Source organism: Protopterus annectens, chromosome 7.part1, assembly GCF_019279795.1.
Source record: "Protopterus annectens isolate FY-2018-M chromosome 7.part1, PAN1.0, whole genome shotgun sequence".
In the NCBI taxonomy this organism is placed as follows: Eukaryota; Metazoa; Chordata; order Ceratodontiformes; family Protopteridae; genus Protopterus; species Protopterus annectens.
In genome coordinates, this window is record NC_056740.1 from 42,700,268 (window position 1) to 42,721,687 (window position 21,420).

At 38.8% G+C, this 21,420-nt stretch overlaps 1 protein-coding gene across 2 annotated transcripts in view; it reads right to left on the reverse strand.

The window, feature by feature from the left end:
• The window catches only part of KHDRBS3 (KH RNA binding domain containing, signal transduction associated 3), a 1,441,609-nt gene that overhangs the window by 815,603 nt on the left and 604,586 nt on the right, over window positions 1–21,420 (reverse strand). For both annotated transcript variants that reach the window (XM_044078538.1, XR_006365708.1), the window contains exon 2: window positions 17,257–17,375. In XM_044078538.1, coding sequence (XP_043934473.1) covers window positions 17,257–17,375 — 119 coding nt within the window. The remainder of the gene's footprint in view (window positions 1–17,256; window positions 17,376–21,420) is intronic.

Consider the following 21,420-nt stretch of genomic DNA (forward strand, 5'->3'; position numbering starts at 1 on the left):
TTTAAAGAATCTGCAAGTGTTTTGATACATTTCTAATTGCGCATGTTTGTGAGGGAGATTATAAAGTACAAACTGTGGAGAATCAGCTGATGAGTAGGTGATGTCATTAGAATGTTCCGGGTTGCCATGTGATTATTTGAACAGATAACTGACAGCAAAAAACTTTTTCAAACAGCTGACTGTTATTTTTAAAATAAGACAGTTGAGACTGTTAAGCTGAGTAGTTAGTTAAGAGCAGCAGTTAGTGAAGAATTGCAGTTGGTTACAGTGCTGTGCAGAAGATACCTGAAAAAAAACTCATCAAAAACTGTAAGCCTGCCTTTGCCTTGCTGTTATGTTTAGATTAGATCAATGACAGTATTCTCTAGTTAGATTAGGAAAATTTAGTTATTTAGATAGAGTTTGTCTAAGGTGATGGACTTCTATCCTACAGTTTAATTTTATATTTCTGGTGATTAATTTCTGGTGTTTATTAAAAGTTAATGATTACATTCTTGTAATCATTTTACTTATTACTAAATGTCTTTCATTACTTTACATTGTGGCTGGACAATCAGTGTATTTTTTAGGGACTAGTGAGTGCTTATACCTGTTTGATACTCCCCAAGACACCTCAAATGTCTGTCTGATGTTGGTCATAGCTATCATTTATTTTGATATGTAATTTTTAATAACTGATCACCCTTTGAAGAGCATGTAGACCTGTCTGACTCTGGTGGCAGCATTTACCATGAGGAGTGGGGAGGAGACACAGCTGGAAATATGTGTCAGGCTTCCCATAAGTGTTTGAGTGTGTGAGATGTGAATTTATTTTGAGTGTGAGTGAGTCAGAGGTCTTAAACTAGAACATTGCTCTGAAGTGCAGGCTAAGGGATTACATTTGCTGTAGACAGAGGTATATAGTTCAGTTCCAGAAAATAGAGCATGTTCCTGATGTGCTGTTAAGAGAAATTGTGGAATTTTACTTGTGTGATCTGTGCTCTCGTGTTTTTTCCATGATGCTCCCACACTGGAGTCAGTGGTGAGGATTGAGGCTCCTTAATTACTGACCCAGGTTTTAAGTGGGGGAGTCACATTATTGGCGGCAATCCAGTGGAATATTAACCAGATGTCAAATTTAATTGCTGGCAGCTTAGTGGGATTTTTAATTGGATTTCAGTAGCCTGTGGGTAGTTGTCATTGGGTCTATATTACATAAATGAAAATTCAAAAATGGGAATGACCTAAAGGTTGAAAATGCAGGACCATGAACATGCTATTGTGGGGGGCTGCACCCCCCACACCCCCTGCTAAATATATAGACCAACTCCAAGATCTCACTACAGTGAGGAAAGGGCAAATATTCCAATCCTCACTGTACCACAATCTCACAAAAAGCAGATCAAGATCCGGCATTTCAGACCTATAGGTCATTCCCTATTTTAAACGTTTGGCATCTAATATGAACCCGTTCATTAAAGTGTGCACTCTTGACAGCCACAAGGTCAATATTCAGGATTTCAATCCATCACATTTTTATTTATTTATCTATGTATTAGTTAGGTAGTCAGGGATAGCAGGCAAGGATATCAGCACAGGATTTTAGCAAGCTGACAAAGATCCAGTTGGCTAAAGAGTGTAAAGCCAGAGGATTGGTGCATGCCAATTTGACTAAGGAAATAATGATTTGAGCCTTGGTTGAAACCACAGCTCAGACCAGCCATTCAGAGGCTATCCAGTTTGGTGCTGGTGATGTGCAGCCTTCCAGGACAGCACATTCCACCTTTTCTTCAGAGGACCTGAGAATCCATTTGGAGTTATAGAGACTGCAACTGGAAGCCCAATGAATGGAGGCTGACAAAAGGGACAAGCAGCACCAATATAAACTGCAGGCTGAGGAGAAACACCACCAATATGAACTGGAGGCCAAACATCTTGAACTGGTATCAGCAGAAAGACTAAGGCATTTAGAAGCTGATGACAATGAGAGACAGCAGGAGGAAAACTAAAGACAGCCCCTGCATGAAGTGGAGTTTCTTACCCTCCGAGAGAGTTATGGAGGGTAATGGGAAAGGGAATAACTAGATACCAGAAGCTATAAATGCCAGTAAACTTTTCCATCAGTACAGGGATGGGGATGACTTTGATAATTTTATTCATATTCTTGAGAAGGTATGTAGACAATATGATGTTGACCATGAGCTCTGTGCTCATCTGCTGACTCTCTTACTCCATTGTAAAGCTGTTTAGGCTGTAGCAAAGTTAAATGACGTAGATTCTTTAAATTATGACAAAATGAAATGTTGCCTGCTTGTTTATTTCAAGCTTAAACATGAGGCATACAGAAAAAAGTTTCATGAACACAGATGCAAGGCAAATGAAAAGTGTGCATGATTATATTGCTGACTTAAGTACTTACTTTTACAGATGGCTGAATCACCACTTCTGAGGGACTTGCAGACCTTTTGATGAGGGAACAAGCCCTCAGTACATTGCCTGATGACATGAGAATCTGGTTAGCAGAGCATGAGTGTAACTCTGTAGAAGAGTTGGGGAGAAAAGGGGATCTCAACTTTGCAAGCAGACCACTACTACATAAGAAAGGGATACCCAGTGCTGCACATGGACATAAAGGAACCCATGGAGGGCAGTCTAAACCACTCCAACAGAGTACACCAGTAATGGGGGAAACTACTAATCCAAATGCATGGTTAGGGATTAGATGGTTCAAGTGTAACCAGAGGGGACACATAGCAGTCAAATGTCCATTGAGACAAGGTGAGAAATAGAAGGTGACAGAGAGCCAGTAAGCATGGATGACAAACTGACAGTGTAAGTTGTTTAGAAACACCTGGGGTGCCAAAAGTATCACCAAAATGTATACCCTATCTTAGTAGATGGTAAACAAGTAACTGCTAAGAGGGACACAGCTTCTGATATAACCATTGTGAGGCCTGCAGTGGTTAGAGAAGAGCAGTACTTGCTTGGGCAGTCCACTCCAGTCAGAGTGTTAGGAGGGACCCCATTCCAAATACCTTTTTCTAGGGTTCATCTTGACTGGGAGGGTGGAACAGGAAGCAAGCAGTTAGATGTATTTGAGTATATTCCTGCAGATATCCTGATAAGGAATGAATTTGATGAAGCAGTACCTTGTGTACATGCAGTGGCATGCAGTCAGGCTTGGAGAAAGGCATGCAGGTCTGGTAGTCTGGCAGAAATCCAAAATGATCTCATACCTGAAGCTGGGACTGGCATGGTGGCTGTTTCAGAGAAGGTGCTATCTATCAGCAGTAAGTCTGAATGTGAGCCACAGCTGCTTGTGGGTACTTTTGTTCCCTTGAACATGGTGACTTCGAGGACGGAGGTGAGTGGTGGTACCGAGAGTGACAGAGAGGTGCAGCTGTCAGAAGTAACTAAGCTTCCTGTGGAAGGGGAGCTGAGGATGGTCACAAAGGTATAGTTGAGACAGGCTCAACTTATGGATCTCACATTACAACGCTTGAGGGAGATGGCTAAGGAGGTGCCTGAGGCTCAAGGAAGAGGGGAGTCTGTACACTGGAAGTTTGTTGTACAGAGAGTGGGCTTCTGGAAGTGGGCTAGAAGGTGAAGTAATATGGCAGTTGGTAGTGCCTACAGCTTATCATCTGCCACTTTTAGTCAAAGCACATGACATTCCTTTCTCAGGTCATATGGGCATAACATGTACTAAGAGACGTATTAGGCAAAATTTCTATTGGCTGGGAATTGCAAGAGATGCGGTAGGATATTGTAGGACTAGTGAATGGTGCCAAAATGTTGGTAAAGCAGGGGAGAAGGCTAAGGCTCCATTAATGCCTTTGCCTGTTGTTGAAAAGCCATTTCAGAGACTGGCCCTGGATATTGTAAGTCCCCTAAGTACTCCAAGTGTTACAGGAAAGAAATACATCTTGGTGGTAGTAGACTATGCTACCAGATATCTTGAGGTTGTAGTTGAGGTGTAAAATGCTTTCCCAGAAATCTTCAGCAGAGTAGATTTTCCATGGGAAATACTGACTGAGGTACCAACTTCATGTCAGACCTGCTGATGTGTCTGCAGAAGTGTTGTGTTGTGGGATGAAACATCTAAAGACCACCTCCTACCATCCCCAGACTAATTGTGTTATGGAGAGGTTAAACTCTACATTAAAGACTATGCTACAGGCATTTGCAGACCAGTTTAAAAGGGAGTGGGACAAGTATTTTCCTCATCTGTTATTTGTGTACAGGGGGTCTATATTATATCATTGAATGCTTAAAAAAGCAAACGCTGATTGATCGACCTAATTTAAGAGAAAGCTTTCAATCTCAAACTGTCAGATCAGCGATTATTTTTCCCTGGGAAAACACATGCACACAACACAAGCACACCAAACAAACAGAAATCCACACACATACACCTAAAATCTGATACCTAACCCTACACTAAACTATGCACACACCACTAACTACTGACTTACCTTAACCCAAACCCTAACCCTAAGGTCCGTCACTATCGCACACTCACCTCACCTGCTCCCTAACCCTAACTCACTTAAATCCGCCCTAACCCTCATGTCCACTCAATCGCAGACACACCTAACCCGTGCCCTAACCCTAACTCACCTAAATCACCCTAACACTCACATCCACACAATCGCAAACTTACCTGAATCCGACTAGTAACTTTCTACCAAAACACTGAAAATACCGAAGTAACAGAAACGGACAACCAAATTCTTTCCCTAGGAAAAAGTTTGAGTTTCTGTTGCTTTGATATTTTGCAGTTTAGTGAAAATAAGTTTGATCAATCAGCGTTTGCATTTTTAAGCATTCGAGGATATAATATAGACCCCGTGTACAGGGAGTACCACAGAAATCTACAGGTTTTTCACATTTTGAGTTGTTATATGGGCATAGGGTGAGGGGTCCTTTAGATTTAATTTGAAACAAGTGGGAAGGTAAGTGAATCTCACAAGGAGTCTGTTGTGGTTATGTTCTCAACTTTCGGTCAAGACTTAAAGAGCTCATGGGTTTAGCTCAAGAGAACTTAGCAGTGGCCCAACAACAAAAGAAGTTATGGTATGACAGAAATGCGCAAGCCTGAATGTATGCTAAGGGGGAGGAGGTGATGGTAGTTGTTCCTGTTAGACATAACAAGTTACAAGCAGCTTGGCAGGGACCCTTTGAGGTGGTGAGGAAAATCAATAATGTGAACTACATGGTAAATGTGGTAGGTAGGAGACAAGGGCACAAACTGTACCATTAAACATGATGAAACCTTATCACAACAGGGAGGCCCTGGCATTGAGCATTCATAGAGGATGGCAGGAAGAGTCTCAAAGTGATATGGTAACCGATCTTTTGGGTGAGGCTAGGATTGAATCCTCTGTGGAAGAGATCACCATATCATAGCAGTTAACTCCTAATCAAGTCCGGGAGATAAAATGGTATTGCAGGAATTTGGGAATCTATTCACAGGGAAACTTGAGTGCACTGACTTGGTGCAGCACAATGTAAATACAGGACCCCAGAAACCTATTAATAGAAGTAGGTTCCTTATAGAATACCTGAGAGATTGAAGCAGGCTCTGAATTTTTTAATTTTTAAAGATAAGGGAAATGCTAGAACTGGGGGTAATTTAAGAGTCCTTGGGCTTCCCTAGTAGGCTAGTGCCAAAGAAGGATGGTACTGTGAGATTCTGTGTAGACTACTGGAAATGAAATAGTTGCAAAGAGTCAGATGCATACCCCATGCCAAGAACAGACGGAGCCTTAGAACAGCTGGGTGAGGCTAGGTATATGACCACTATTGATGTGACTAAGGAATACTGGTAGGTACCCTTGACTTCTGCTGCTGCTAGAGAAAGGTCATTTTTTGTAATCCCTTATAGATTGTATGAATTTACCAGGATGCCTTCTGGAATTAAAAAATGCCCCAGCAACTTTCCAGAGGCTGGTAGACCATTTCTTGGTAGGAGCAGGGGAATATGCTCTAGCATACTTGGATGACATTGCTATTTACAGCCATTCCTGACAGGAACATTTCCAGCATGTTACAGAGGTCTTGCATAGATTAAGTAGGGCAGGATTAACTATTAAACCCAGTAAGGGTCATGTATGTATGGCAGAGGTTACTTACTTAGGACACAACGTGGGAAGTGGTAAAATTAGGCCAGAACCTGGCAAGGTGGCAGCTATTCATTCCTATTACTAAGAAACAAGTGAGAGCATTTCTAGGAACAGCGGGGTACTATAGGAAATTTGTGCCCAATTACAATATTATAGCTGCACCCATTACTGACTTAATTTGGAAGAATAAACCTGACAAGGTAGTGTGGACCACATATTGTGAACAGGCATTCCAAAAACTTAAAGAGGTTTTGGGATGACCCTCTGTGTTAGCCAGCCTAGATTACAACAAAGAATTTATTGTACAGGTAGATGCTTCAAATTATGGGGTGGGGGCTGTACTTATCCAAGTTTCCACAGAGGAAGAAGAGCACACAGTGGTATATCTGAGCCATAGATTCCAACCTAGAGAAGAATGTAATGTAGCTGTGGAGAAAGTGTTTGGCCATAGTGTGGGCATTGCAAAAGCTACAACCCTGCCTTTATGGAAGAAAATACACTGTACTCACAGATGATAACCCTTTAACATAGCTTAATAGGGTCAGTAACCAAAATGCAAAGTTACTGAGGTGGAGTCTAGGATTGCAAGCATATGATATGATCATACAACATCGTAGTGGGGTTAATAATGCCAGTGTGGATGGATTGTCCAAGAGAGGAGTGGGTTAATATTCTCAGGTGAACCCATTTTTCTCAAGCATTGTTTTTCAAGGGTCACTTGAAAATTATGCTTGAGTCATAAGGGGAGGGAGAAATGTGAAAAAAATGAAAACACTGCCATCTGTGTTAGCATGTCTGGCAGGGGATTTGAGTATATTCTCAGATTAACATGCATTGTGTGCCAGAATGTCGAATTGTGAAAATGTAAATAAGTTTTTAAAATGCTGAATATCTAAAGAATCTGTCAGTGTTTTGATACATTTCTAATTGCACATGTTTGTGAGAGAGATTATAAAGTACAAACTGTCTGGAGAATCAGCCGATCAATAGGTAATGTCATTAGAATGTTCATGGTTACTAAATGATTATTTGGACAGCTGATTGACAGGAAAAAGAACTTTAACAAATAGCTGACCATTATTTTTAAAATAAGACAGTTGAGACTGTTAAGCTGAGCAGTTAAGAGCAGCAGTGAGTGAAAAGTTGCAGTCCATTACAGTACTGTACAGAAGATACCCGAAAAAGAACTCACCAAAAACAGTAAGCCTGCCTTTGCCTTGCTGTTATGTTTTAGATTAGATCAGGGGCAATATTCTCTAGTTAGATTAGGAAAGTTTAGTTATTTAGATAGAGTTTTTCTAAGATGATAGACTTCTATCCGACAGTTTAATTTTATATTTCTATTTTGATTCTGGTGTTTATTGAAAGTTATTGATTTACATTCTTGTAATCATTTTATTTATTATTAAATGTGTTTCATTACTTTCCATTATGGCTGGACAATTAGTGTATTCTTAGAGATTAGAGAGTGCTTGTACCTGTCTGATACTCCCCAGGTCACCTAGAATAACTGGCTGATTTTAGCCATATTTATCACGTATTTTAATTTTAAATTTTTAATAACTGATCATCCTTTGGAGGGCATGTAGACCTGTCTGACTCTGGTGACAGTGTTTACCATTTGTATTGGGGAGGGAACACAGCTGGAAATCTCTGAAAGGCTTCCCATATGTGTTTGAGTGTGTGAGATGTGAATTTATTCTGGGTGTGAGTGATTCAGAGGTCTTAAACTGAAACATTGCACTGAAGTGTATAAGGGATTACATTTGGGGTGGATAGAGGTATACAGTCTAGTCTCAGGAAACAGAGCATGTTCCTGTTGTGCTCTTAAGAAAAATTGTGGAATTTTACTCTTGTGTGCTATGTGCTCTTGTGTTTTCCGTGATGCTCCCACACTGGAATCAGTGGTGAGGATTGAGGAGCCTTAATTATTGACCCGGGTTCTAAGTGGGGGACGTCACAATATCAGTGGCAGTCCAGTGGGATATTAACTGGATGTCACAGTCCCTATTTATCATCTATCACTGATACCGCATATTTGTACTCCATTTTTTTTTTTTTGCTTTGTCCCATATCTCTCAACAGACACTCAACTTGCAGACTTTTACTGTGCATTATATTTTTGGTATGTTTTTTCTTAAACTTTGAGGTTTTCTGGAAAAATTGATCTTGACTGCAGTCAGTAAATAAAGGTATATTTGAATTTCAGACTTCATATACTTCACAAAGTCTGTTATTTCAGCAAATTTCTAAATATATTACAGTTCACACGGTTTGTGGGGATGGAAATTTAACCATGGTATAACTCAGTAGTAGGAGGTTTGCTTTGGAATAATTCCTAAATCTTTGAGGGTTAGATGGCATCCACTTATAACAAGTGTTTGGACAGGTTCACTATAGAATCCCGAAATACTGAAATCCCGAATTTCAGTATTTCGAAATTCTATAGCCGTGAACCTACAGTGCAAATACACCACACACATACACATATACACAATCTCCCCCCACAATCAAACAAACAATCCTACATTACAGACAAGCAGGCGTGCAAGCCCCTCTGCACCCCCATGTTGGGGGCTGTGCCCCCCACACCCCCCTACTTATATATACTAACTCCGAGATTGCACAATCACACACAGAAAGGTAACTCACACCCACACACATTTCACAGCCCCTTACACACACACATCACAGCCAAAACACACACTAACATACACAAAAGCCCCTAACCAACACACTTATACATACTTACCTACACTTACACCTATGCATTCACACACCGCAACACCAGAAGGTCCGAACTTCGGTATTTTGAATTTCGTGCTTCTGGTGTTTCGGAATTTCAAGGCTTCGGTATTATAATTTCGAAATACTGAAAGTCGGGATTTCAGTATTTCGAAATTATAAAGGGAACCTGTTTGGACAGGTACATACCAAAAGGGGATTTATGCTCAGTGATTGCCCTAATGAATGCCAAGTAGAGTGGAACAATTATGCCTGGATCTAGATGATATGCTAGTTCCACTTTCAAGCAAAAGAATACATGTTGCAGTCGTTCATTCATCCAGCGCAAACCTATTTTGAAATTAGTATTAAATAGCCTTTGTAGGGGGTTTGATAAGTCATATTTCAGACTAATGGATATGCAGCCTGGTGTGTTATCCAGTCTCAACTATGTTCTTGGCCTTAGGTAGTGACTTGAGAAATAATTGAGAGTTTTGAAGGGGTTATAGATGCAGATATTTGATCTGAGAATACTGGATGATGAGGGGGTGAAGTTCGAGCTGCATTAGTTGGCCAGTGGATTGGCTGTGTCCTCTGGTCTAAGTATGTGATATCATTTGTTACTAGCTCACTGTAGTGCCAGTCATTATTTCTGAGATTTCTAACACAGCTAAAAATGCCTTGCGGTTATCTTTCACATGGGTTTATATGTTTACCTCATATCTGGTTTTGGTTGATTTAGTCACAATCCAGAGTTCCTTGTTTAGTTTAGCAAGAGTGTTTTGGGCTTTTTAAGAGTTAGATTTATTTTTGCATGCAATGAGTATTTTTTCTTTTATTATGAAGCTCATGGGGAGATTTTTGAATGTGGGATTGTATTTATTTCTGAAAGGGGCAAATGTGTCTATGCAACTATTTACATATGCACTGAGTTTGGCGGTGAATTATTCTGTACAGTGGAAGTTTGAAACAGTCTTAGTAGAAGAACCACATCTCCAATTAATTCCCTGTACCCAGCATAGTCAGAAACCAGCACTACTCAGATATGTGTGCACAAGATAACTTACATTAACTTACAAGGAGACTGAGAGGAGTGCAGTGATCATTTCTTTAACATATTTCACAATCAAACCTATGAGTGTCATTTGTTCATTTAGGATGTAACAGGATAGGGGTATACATAAGGTAACAATGTTTTCATTTTATGGGAGGGTAAGGAGGCAGGCTGCATTTACAGATGTGCTTTGTCTTTACAAGCAGTTGTCTCTTCAGTATATTGGGTAGCATTGTGTCAGGTTTGAACATTAAGCCTTGGGCAAAACTTGTATCTTTCTTGGAAAAAAGTATACAACTGCATTTCTTTTCTTTCCTTTCCAATAATTTTGTTCAAACTATCAATGGATTATAAGACTGGCAAAAGCTTCAAGAAAAAGAAACTTAAGTCATGTACAGTCCCACTGACTCTGAGGCTTAGGCCAGTTATATTGCTTTAACCAATTTCCTGTCAGCAAAGGCTTGAGATTCACAGAACATAAGTATGGTAGTAAGGGTGTAAATTTCAACTGCTTTAGTTTTTGCTTGATTGACTCCCATGGGTACACATCTTCCTTTATAGTAATTGGTAGTATAACTGAGCCCAGCTAAAATATATCTGTTGTTGGGAATGTAAGGTTTACCATTCTAGAAGGCTTAGTGTGAGTGTAGGCCATAAGAGTGAGCAGCCATTGCCAGATGACCCATGTGGGTGGAAGGGGTGTAGTTGTGGCTCACATCTTGGGTGTTACCTAGGGGGGAGCACTATATGTTGTACCTACAGACCCCAACAGTGTGGAGCATCTGCTGCCTAGAGGCTGCCAGTCCTTTATTCGGTAGCACTGCTGGAGCTCTATTGAGCTACTACAGGGGTTAGGAGCTGCAAAAGAGAAGATGAATGATCTTGGGGTGCAAATTGGTCAATCTACCCAAGTAAGTATAAATGGAAAGGTATGTTGTTTTTTTGACTCAAGGAGTATGCACTTTTGCAATGAAATGCTGTTTCATTGTGTAAGCAATTACTACCCTGGCTTATACTTGCCAGTGACCTGTTTAGAGATCAGCAATATAAAGGGGCGTGGCTTTTTCAGTAGTGTTAATGTGGGTGTGGCTTGTTGGGCAGCAGCCTGGGAGCTGTGAGTACAAATTTGAAAATCCTGGCTACACCACTGCTCCAAAATAATTAGACTTTAGAAAGAAAACACTACTCCTTCACTCATTTGCTGCTGAAGATAGGACTGCTGTAGATTTCAAGCACTAACTTCTAAAAATATACAATATTTAAATCACTATCATAATTAGAGTCATAATAAAAGACAGGAGGTTACATGACAACCTTGACTCACATCTGCTAACCTGACCTCGTATCCCTTGCTAGATTTTCATTAGATCAGTATTACATTTGGCCCGTGAAGGCATGTAGATACAGATTCACAAACATGCATAACCATCCATATAACGGATTATTCTCCTGAAAAAATTATGACTGAGAAAAACTATGAAAACTTGTGCCAAGTTTTGAAAAAGGTATTCTGCTGATAATGCAGTTTCTGATACATAGCTCATCCATTCTGTGTATTAACGCAACAGCTCCAATCACACTCCATCAGGCACTGTGGTGTTGTGAAAAAATAGTTGAATAATTCAGCTCTTTTACACATTCTAAGTAGAATTCATTTCAGCTGCTAAAACTATTGTGACAACTTCTAATACTAATAACCACAATATTATCATCTATATTTTAACGAGCACTTTGAGTGCTCGTGTAGCAGATGCGACCTGATAACTCAGAGTAAGTCAGCAGGATTCCATGGTCTGAGTTTTCACAGAAATGCTGACCATACTCAATGGTACTCTCACATGAACTCTCATTGTGAAAGTCATTATCTAAAATCTAGCTATAACTTACTGACATCGACAACTTCTCTGAGAAATACTGACTGAATCTAAATTATACAGTTACAGATCATGACAGTTCAGGTTACTGATAGTAGTTATGAGAATGTTTTGCGCTATTTTAAGCAAAAAGTACCTTAACTGTTTAAGTTTTAATAAGGATTTACCATTGCTACCACATAAGTCTGTTTTATTTTTGTTTAATTGAGATTATTGTTGAAAGTCCAGTGAAACATCACATCTTTTTTTCTAAAAAATCTCTTTATTGATTTATAAAATATAACATAACAACAAACATCAAAACATTGTAAATATAGTCATTTAGGAGTTATTTGAAGTTAAACAACATATAGAGGCATATTTCAACTCATGAATGTGGAAAAATAAAGAAAACAACAGTATATACAATATTACAAATGGTGACCAAGGTGCAAATGATAAATAATATTTTAATCATATGAGAAAGTGAAGTATGAAGGTAAATAAATCATATTTGTGTACTAAGACAAAAAAGTAAAAGCTATCAATCATTATTAATAATATAGAGGACCTTCTCTATAGTTTAAAGCCATTTTTAGGACTTTTCAACATAGTTTTTTGTGCAGAAATGTACAAGTAAGCCATTGAGCTAAAGGCATTCCAATTCAATTTAGTGTGATCAAGCCAGTTTTTGGAAATGTAAAGTTTTATGAGAGAGGAAATAAATATAAACACACGTGTGTCTAATTTAGAAAGATGTATCAAGGGTATGTGGAGAATTGCAGTTTCCCAGGATAAGGTGGATTTGTGATATCCCATTTTCTGTAACCTTACCTTCAAAGAAGTCCAGCGTTTATGTGAGTAGTGGCAATACCAAAAAATATGCAGAAGGTCAGCTTTTGGAAATAAGCAACAAGGGCAAGAGGGAGACTTGCTAGCATCAAATTTATTAAGTTTGGAAGGGGTATGATATGCATTATTATTTATCATCAATTGGGTATAGAACAATTTCTTGAAAGGGGAATGTTCCAAAGTGTTTCTAATAGCCAAGAGTTTTTGTTTCTCGGTTAATTGAGAATTATGTTTATCCCAGAAGTTAGAAAAAAGACACAATGAGTCTTGTATTAATTTGTTTAACAAGTTATATGATTTTGATAGCATTTTCTCAGGGAGTGATAATGTTTTAATTATCGTGTCTAAATTATTAAGATCTTGTTGTTTTGGCTTTTTAAGAGCACATTTAGCCATAACCACGTCTCTTAATTGACGTAGAATTATAGTATATTTACAATTGACTTTCAGTATATTCCGCAGATTAGCCAGGGACAAATCTTTATATTTCAAGAGATCCCAAACATTCATATTTTTAATAAGAGGGTAGTTTGTAAGATTAAATGGTATATTATGAAACATCACATCTTCCCAATAATACACCCCTGTAGATGTAAATTTGCTAATTTTGGAGACATTTTAAATAAAAAGGTACCAGTGAAGAGGTGAGTGTTAAACAATCCATGCATCTTATTATCACCTCAAAAATATTTGAATGGGAGAAGTGAAATTCAGGTACCACATTGTTACAATGTGTTTAAGATCTCCATTTCTTTAGCTTCAGGATGCAATACTGAGCTCAGCCACTGTCTATGTCTTCATGTTCTGCCCTTATCTTCAGCCACTGTCTATGTCTTCATGTTCTGCCCTTACCTGCAGCCACTGTCTATGTCTGCATGTTCTGCCCTTATCTGCAGCCACTATCTATGTCTTCATGTTCTGCCCTTATCTGCAGCCACTGTCTATGTCTTCATGTTCTGCCTTATCTGCATGGCCTTTCATTAGGTCTGCTTGTTTCCTTGAACTTTCTAAAACATGTAGTTTGACTAAGTACTCTATCTATTCATATTTAATATATGTTATGGTTTTCCTTCCACTGTAATCCAGGTTGAAGCTAAATAGATTTTTATTTGTCAGGCACTACTTGCACAGCTGTTAATGAGTTGCTTTCTGGGGCCAGAGTTCAGGGTTTGAGTCCTGTCATCTTCATATACATATTGGAAGACTGTGAGCAAGTCACATAACCAGACAGTTGTACAGGGACACACCAGAAAATGGGTAGTTTTTGTCCAATGAGCTTGCATGGTAACAAGTGAGTATATATAAAATATATATATATATATATATATATATATATATATATATATATATATATATATATATAATAGCTAGTTCTCTTGCCCATTTCTCAAATGAATACATCATTCCATCAACTGGGCAATGTACACGAGCACAAATATGCTCGCCCTGAGGTTCCTGGACTTTCTGAATACAAATACCCTGGAACAGCTAGTCTGCACCCACACAAGGAGCTCAAATGTCCTAGACTTAGTACTTACCAGCATGGGGGGGGGGGGTCACTGCATTAACCTCTGTGTGTTGCCCTTCATGTTAAGGTCACACCATAAATCTGTCTTGTTTGAAGTATTAATCAGACCTGACACCCCCACAGGAGCAAAACAAACTGAAACATTTCTGTAAAGCAAACTACAACCTATTAGATGATGGTATAAAAAGTTTCAAACCACCTGCTAACACAGCCAACAATGACTCCTATGCAGAGGATTCCCTGTATAACTACCTAAATGACTGTATAGACTTGGCTGTACCTGACCAGATCAAAACAATGTCCTCTCAAAAAGAACAGGCCACCCTGGTGGGCCTCATGTATAAATAGGTTATATAACAAAAGGAAAAAAATGATGTCTAAGAACAAGAGGAAATTAGTCAGCAGAAGAAGAAAACCCTCCACAGCTTGAACAAACAAATAAAATATCTTGTAAAGTCCTCTATTTATGAAGCTAAGTTAGTATCACTAGCTAAGGATAATCATAAGGCATTCTTTAGCAACATCTGAAATCTAAAAGGGAATGCCCAACTATGTGCCAAACTTATAGTGGAGGGTACCTCTCATACCCACCCTAAGGAAATTGCCAACCTGCTAGCTGACAGATTTGGTGCAGCTCTCAACCCCCTGTCTGTCCCTATCAGCTATACCCTAAGCATAGCTGACACCAGATTTCTACCTAGTATCTCCAAAGAGCAGGCCATATATATCTTCTCCAAAGCTAAAATCATTGCCTCTATGGCACCAGATAAAATCCCAGGATGCTTACTAAGCAATCTAAAACAAGGCCTAGCAGAACTGCTAGGCACTTTCTTTAACCTCAGCCTGAGCACTGACTTTGTTCCAGCATAGTGGAGAACAGCAACAGTAATCCCCTTGCACAAACAGGGTCCATCAAATCACCCTGGGAACTATAAACCCATAAGTCTAACCAGTCTTATCTGCAAGGCCATGGAAATAATTACTATAGACCTTATCAACAAGGACATAGGTGACATTCAAACTCTTGACTCCACCCAGTTTGGGTTTGTAGATCATGCTTATTGAACTTGGTGGACTTCGTAGAGAATATCAGCAATGCCCTGGATGAAAGCAAAACAGTACATACTGCCTTTCTTGACTTAGCCAAGGCTTTTTACACAATCCCCCACTTGAGTATCATTGAGAAACACTTCCAGCTGGGGATTAACCCATACATCACTAGATGGGTAGCCAACTAGCTCACTGACAGAACATATACTGTCAAAGTTGGGGATTCTGTCTCTACCAGTAGACCAGTGGCATACCACAAGGATCTGTGCTAGGTCCTCTGCTGTATGGAATTTATTTCTCAGATGTCCAGGCAAAAGTAGATGGCTTGTGACTTACCAAGTTTGCTGATGATTGCAAACTGGGCGCAATCATTTAGTCCCCTAACAATGTTAAACTATTACAAAAGGGGCTAACACAGACATATGATTGGTGCCAAAACCATGGACTAAAACTAAATGCAAAAAAGTGCATTATTTTCCCATTTGGCAAAGAAGACATCCCTCCAATTTACAATATCTTCAGCACCCCCCCAAGTTCAAACCCAGTGGCGCAAGATTTGGGAACACAGGTTGATAGTGATCTAAACTTCGATCACCATGTGTCCACAGTGGTAAGGAAAGCCTTCTATACTGCACATCTCATAAGTAAGGGCACTGCATCCAAGACTAAGGATGTTATAACTCTCTGTACTTGACCCTCATCAGACTACTAACAGAGTGCAACTCTTCCTTTTGCATGTACCTAACCAGACACATGCAGCAGCTAGAGAGACCACAGCAGTTTGTCTCCAAGAAAATTCAGGGCCTCTAAAACATAACCTGCATGGAAAGACTGAAAGATATGCCACTGTACTCTGTATCCTACAGTTTGTTGAGAAGCAACTTGGGCATCTACAAATCAAATTAGACAAGAATCACTTGTTCCAGGGATCTCAACCTAGACTGTGACATTAACAGAATAAGCTGGACAGACAGATATATCTTGCAGAGATTGCTATTCCTCTGGAATAAAATTCCAATTCACATGATGCAGAGATCCTCAATAACTCTATTCAAGTGCAACCTAGACAACTGCATGGGAGACCATAAATTCACCCCATGGGTGGCACCTATGTCCCTCATGGACAGGAGCAGTCAGTGCTGATTATAGACTCACTCTACAGACGACCATCTGCTCAAGGTCAATAAGGGAACATGGGTATAAATGGCTAAGCTTGTAAAGGCCCAAGGGCCATTAGCCTAGAAACCTTCTATGAACTTATGAACCTATGAACATTAAAATATCATTGACAGAAAGAGTAGTCAATTTTGCTTAATTAAACAAATGACCAATAGTTATTTCAGCTGGTTCACAATGTGCTGACTAAGCTCTTTACAAGACACCTGCAGCAGTTTTACTTTATCTTTGTAGCAAATTTAAAATGGTAGCCTTGGTTATGGGACATTACTCACAATGTACAATTCCATACATGACATAGCACCAGTCAGCGGACACGGCCTGCTCTCCATCTGGTGTCCTATGCCCAGTCATAGAGGATCTGCCATTGATTTCCAGTATGCTGCTCTCAGACATTAGATAATATCCTGTTCTTAGAGCAATCACATCCTGCATAATTCTCTGACTTATTAGTCAATGGACTGCTCCACAAATTCTGATTTTGCAAAGTGGCTCACGTTTATCATTTTTGAGCAAACCCTTGACTATTCTTAAAGTAATTGTGTCGTTGCACTTACTGGTTTCTTAAGCTGCATAGTTCATGAATAATATAAATATTTTATAAAGTGACTGTAGTTTACTGCTCTCTTATTTGTTTTAACTTGTACAAATTCCTGAACTTGATAAAAGCGGTTTGCAAATATGTCTGAAAGGACATATATGAAATGAGATACAGACATCATGAAAGCAGTCAAGATATTCTGGCATAACAGAATGTTAAAAAGTTGTTAAACAAATATTACAGTTAATGCCTAGAAACAAATACTCCATACTGAATTCCATAATACTCTTATAAGCACAGCAAATCATGCTACAGCACAGCAAATGCTCACATTAGAAAACACTGCATACTGAAAACACAACAAAAATACTTACTTTGGGGAATTGTTTTACAGGTATTAGTACCTTCTGTGATAATTTCATGTTCTTATTTTCCACAACATCAATGTACTTCTCTTCCTCTTTGTTTTCTTCTTTCTGTAGTTTTTCAATCTCTGCAAAATGAAGATGATAAACATTGCAGTCATTCTAAATACATAAACTTTTTATGAACATTGCATGCTGCAGAAAAAGTAGCTTCAAAAGAGGTTTTTACTGATAATATGGTATCACTCGGAATAGCTACATGACATGATTCATTCAGTTTAAACAGGTTTGTAGTACAGTTGTAGAAAAGTAATACAAGATGATCCCAACGTACCCAGTGAAAGCATTTAATGTCCTTTATAACACAGAGAACGTGAGCTGAATTAGCTGTGTAAAAATCATTTGCTGAATGCAGGCACATTTCTAAAAAGTGCTGCATGTTTCTGGTATATTAAACTAGTTAATATGTCATTCTGTGTGACACTGTTAGAAATAACCAGTGGTAACAGGAATGTGGATTGCATGGAATTCGTGGTACATGGTGATCCAGTTATCATGCTTTATGATGAACTAAACTGAATACAGTTAAGACTTACACTCATTTCATCATCACTGTCATCAGCAACCCCATTTTTCTCATTTTCTGCATGGGATGGTGTGGCGGGTCAACTATCACCATCTCTGTCTATTCAGTGCCACTCTCCTATCTTCTTCAGCACTCATGCATAACTGACACAGGCCTTCCCTCACACAATTCAACAACCTCTTTGCTGAATACCCTCTTTTCCTCTTGCCTTCTTCCTCTCTGCACCAAATCTTCTTCACAGGTCATTTTTCTGCTTTTCTGCACATGTGACTGAACCACTGTAATCTGTTCTCTGTAACTTATTCTGCAATCGGAGCTACTTTGGCTTCTTCTCTTATTTCTTCATTTGCCCCATGTTGTGCATCCTAACAATTGTCTCAGGTACTTCCTCTCTGTCACCTCTAGCTTTTTCAACTGTTCTGCCTTTATTGCCCAAGTTTTGTACCATACAGTATTACTGGTCACATCACTGTTTTGTACACTTTACCTTGCAGCTTCATTAGCATTCCTCTGTCATACACTACCCCTGACACTCTTGTGCCAGTTGGTTGCAGACCCTCTGATATTAACTTTGACTTACTTATTCAGACTTCCGTTTTCCTCAATCAGACCTCCCTGATGCTTGAAGTTCTTAATCAGCTCCACTATTTTCCCTTGTATCTCAATTCTCAGATTCTTCTGATTTCCCCAATGCGCTGCCATTACAACCATCTTATCTGCACTCAGCTTCATCTCATGTGTCATCGATTTTGGATTCCATTCTCCTATCCTTTACTGAATTTCTTGCTCATAGCCTGCCTACAATGCCACATCATCTGCATACAGCAACTTTTTTTAATCTGTAACCTCTAACCTGTTTGCATCCAGTATGAACAGCAGTGGGCTCAGAGCTGAAACATGATGCATGCCTCCTCTGACTGGGAATGCCTCTATGAGACCAAATGGTGTTCATGCTTGAGTTATCACATCCTTGTAAATAGTCTGCACTAATTCTACTGATGTCTATGGGAATTGAAACCACTACAGTTCTGCTAAAATCAGCTTTCTTGGGATCTTGTGATATGCTTTCTACTAGTCTAAGAATGCCAGCTGGACTCTTTCATAATCTGTAGCTTCGTCTCAACTATTTGTTTCATTGCAAATATTAGGTCAGTTGTGTTGCATCCTGAACTGAATCCAAACTGCATCTCTTCCATCTGACTTTCTAATACTCTGAATATTCATTTATTCATTACCCTCTCCAGAAATTTCATGCAGTATGATAGGAGTTTGATAGCTCTATATGGCCCAAAGTTATGAATGTCCCCTTTGTTCTTGACACCTGGCAGTATTATGCTTATTATCCAGCTATCTGGGATATTCTTTTTCCTCCATATTGCTATGAATACCCTCAGGAGTCATTTCATCCTCATCTTAACCAACATCTTTATCACATCTGCTGCTTTCCCTGACTTTGTTTTCCTTAGTGCTGTTCTTACTGCTAGTTTTCTTCTAAGGTGGGCTTTTTCTCATCTTTCAATGCAGGCTGTGTCTGGGGCGGTTCATCTTCTGTGGGGTTTTCTTCATTCACAATCTGCTAGAAGTACTACTTCCACTTGCCTTTGATGTCCCGAGAACTGGTAAACAGGTTGTTGCTGGCATTCATTATGAATGGTATGTGACTTCTTCCTCTGGCTACTTTTGTCTTGCAACCTGATAGAGTTTCTTGTTGCCATCTACTGAGTAACTTTCTAGTAGCTGGTGCAGTGTCTCTGATGCCTTGTTTGCTATTGTACCTCCTCTCTTAGCCTCTTTGTTAGCCAGCCAGTATTCCTTCTTAGCCTGGTCCATCTGTTCTATTTTCCACCTTTACCTGTGCTCCTTCTTTCTTTTGAGGACTTCCTGGACTTCTGCATTCCACCACCAACTTTCTTATGTATCTTATTTCTGTACCTGACTCAGCTACATATCTGTTTTCTGTAGTCCTCACACATGCTGTTTTGAGGGGGTGCCATTCTTCTTCAGCTCCACCTATTTCCTCCTTTTCTTGAGATTCTAGATCCCTGAGTAATTCCTTAAACTGTTGTGCTTTCTCTCCAGTCAAATTACACGTCTTCAGAGTGGTTTCTATTGACCTAACAGCCTTCTCTGGCCACTACTTGCAGCTTTGTTGTTACCAGTGGTGTATGCTGTGGGCCAGCTCTCAATAATTTCACAATAACTTCTTGCTAAAAAAGACATTTCATAGCAGGTATTGTAACCAGTAATCAGACATTGCCATACACATTTCTTTGAGTATATGGTGAATATATACTTATCAAAGCTGAAGAAATGATTGAACTTTGTGTCTTTCTTACATAACCTACATCATTTTCCTGTACTACTGATCAATTAGTTATTCGCTTTTTGATTCAAAGATATAATCATAGGCTGGTAAAGTCTATGGGCATGCTATTTTCTTTTCACAAAAACAATGCTGACAATAAAATTAAAAAAAAATCTATTAAATATTTTCATATATAACTACAAAAAAGCTATGCATGCTAATACCTCATACCAGTTGGTTCCATACAAATTTGCACAGAATAGTCTTTTCAGATAAGTAACAAAACTATGAGTATTGAGTAATGAAATATGCAAAATATGATGAAGAAACTGCACCATTTTATAAATAAATGCGTACATATATTCATACATAGTTATTTCTAATTACTTTTTGTAGATGACTAAAAACTCATGAAACCATAAAGTCTACTATCCAGATCTAGAAATCCTTGTTTATATTTTCCTACAAGATGAAATGTAAATAAAATTCAACTGTAAACAAAAAGAAAAAAGGCATCACCAGTTCTAAATCATGGAGCTTAAATAGATGTTCAAATTAAAATAACAGTCTCAAAAAAATAAATAAGAAAGGATGCTAAAATCTCTGGTTCTGTATATTCCACAGATTTTAAACAAATTTTAAACATAAATCTAATTTGTTATTTTTTTTCAAAACCAGCTGTTAGAATCAAAGATAATTCTTTTCAATGATGACTTAATTCAGCTTATAAAATAAAAAGTGAGCATGGCAACAGCGAATAAATTCCTTATTATTAAAAAGTAAATACCTAAACATTCTGCATTTCTAATAAAATACACAACTATTCACATTTATAATTCCAAGAAAACACAATATCACGTGGCATTCCTCCTTCTAGACAACAAGTATGTTTTCTTGAGGAAACCCCAAAGAACCAGACTTTGGGGAGAGAATTTATTTTCATGGTTAAATTACCTAATTGCCTTTCATAGAAGACCTTTTTCTTTTTAGATATTAGAGTAAAGTCCTTTTACAATCTCCATCTGACATCATTCCTCATTAATGGTGCCAGTTTAATTAGCCATTGGTTCCTTTTAGGAAAATTCATATAGGTTAAATTGAGGTGTTTGCAATTCAGAGACAGTCCGAACATGGTATACTAGCATGAAAACATGCAGCACCATGTTGGGCTGATTCTGAGACCATTCTACATGCTAATGAAGCAGTCAGGGGGACAGTCATATTCTAATTAGTCATGTGCTTTCTCTCTTCCCAGAACTGCCCACAGCAAGGCATCTATACA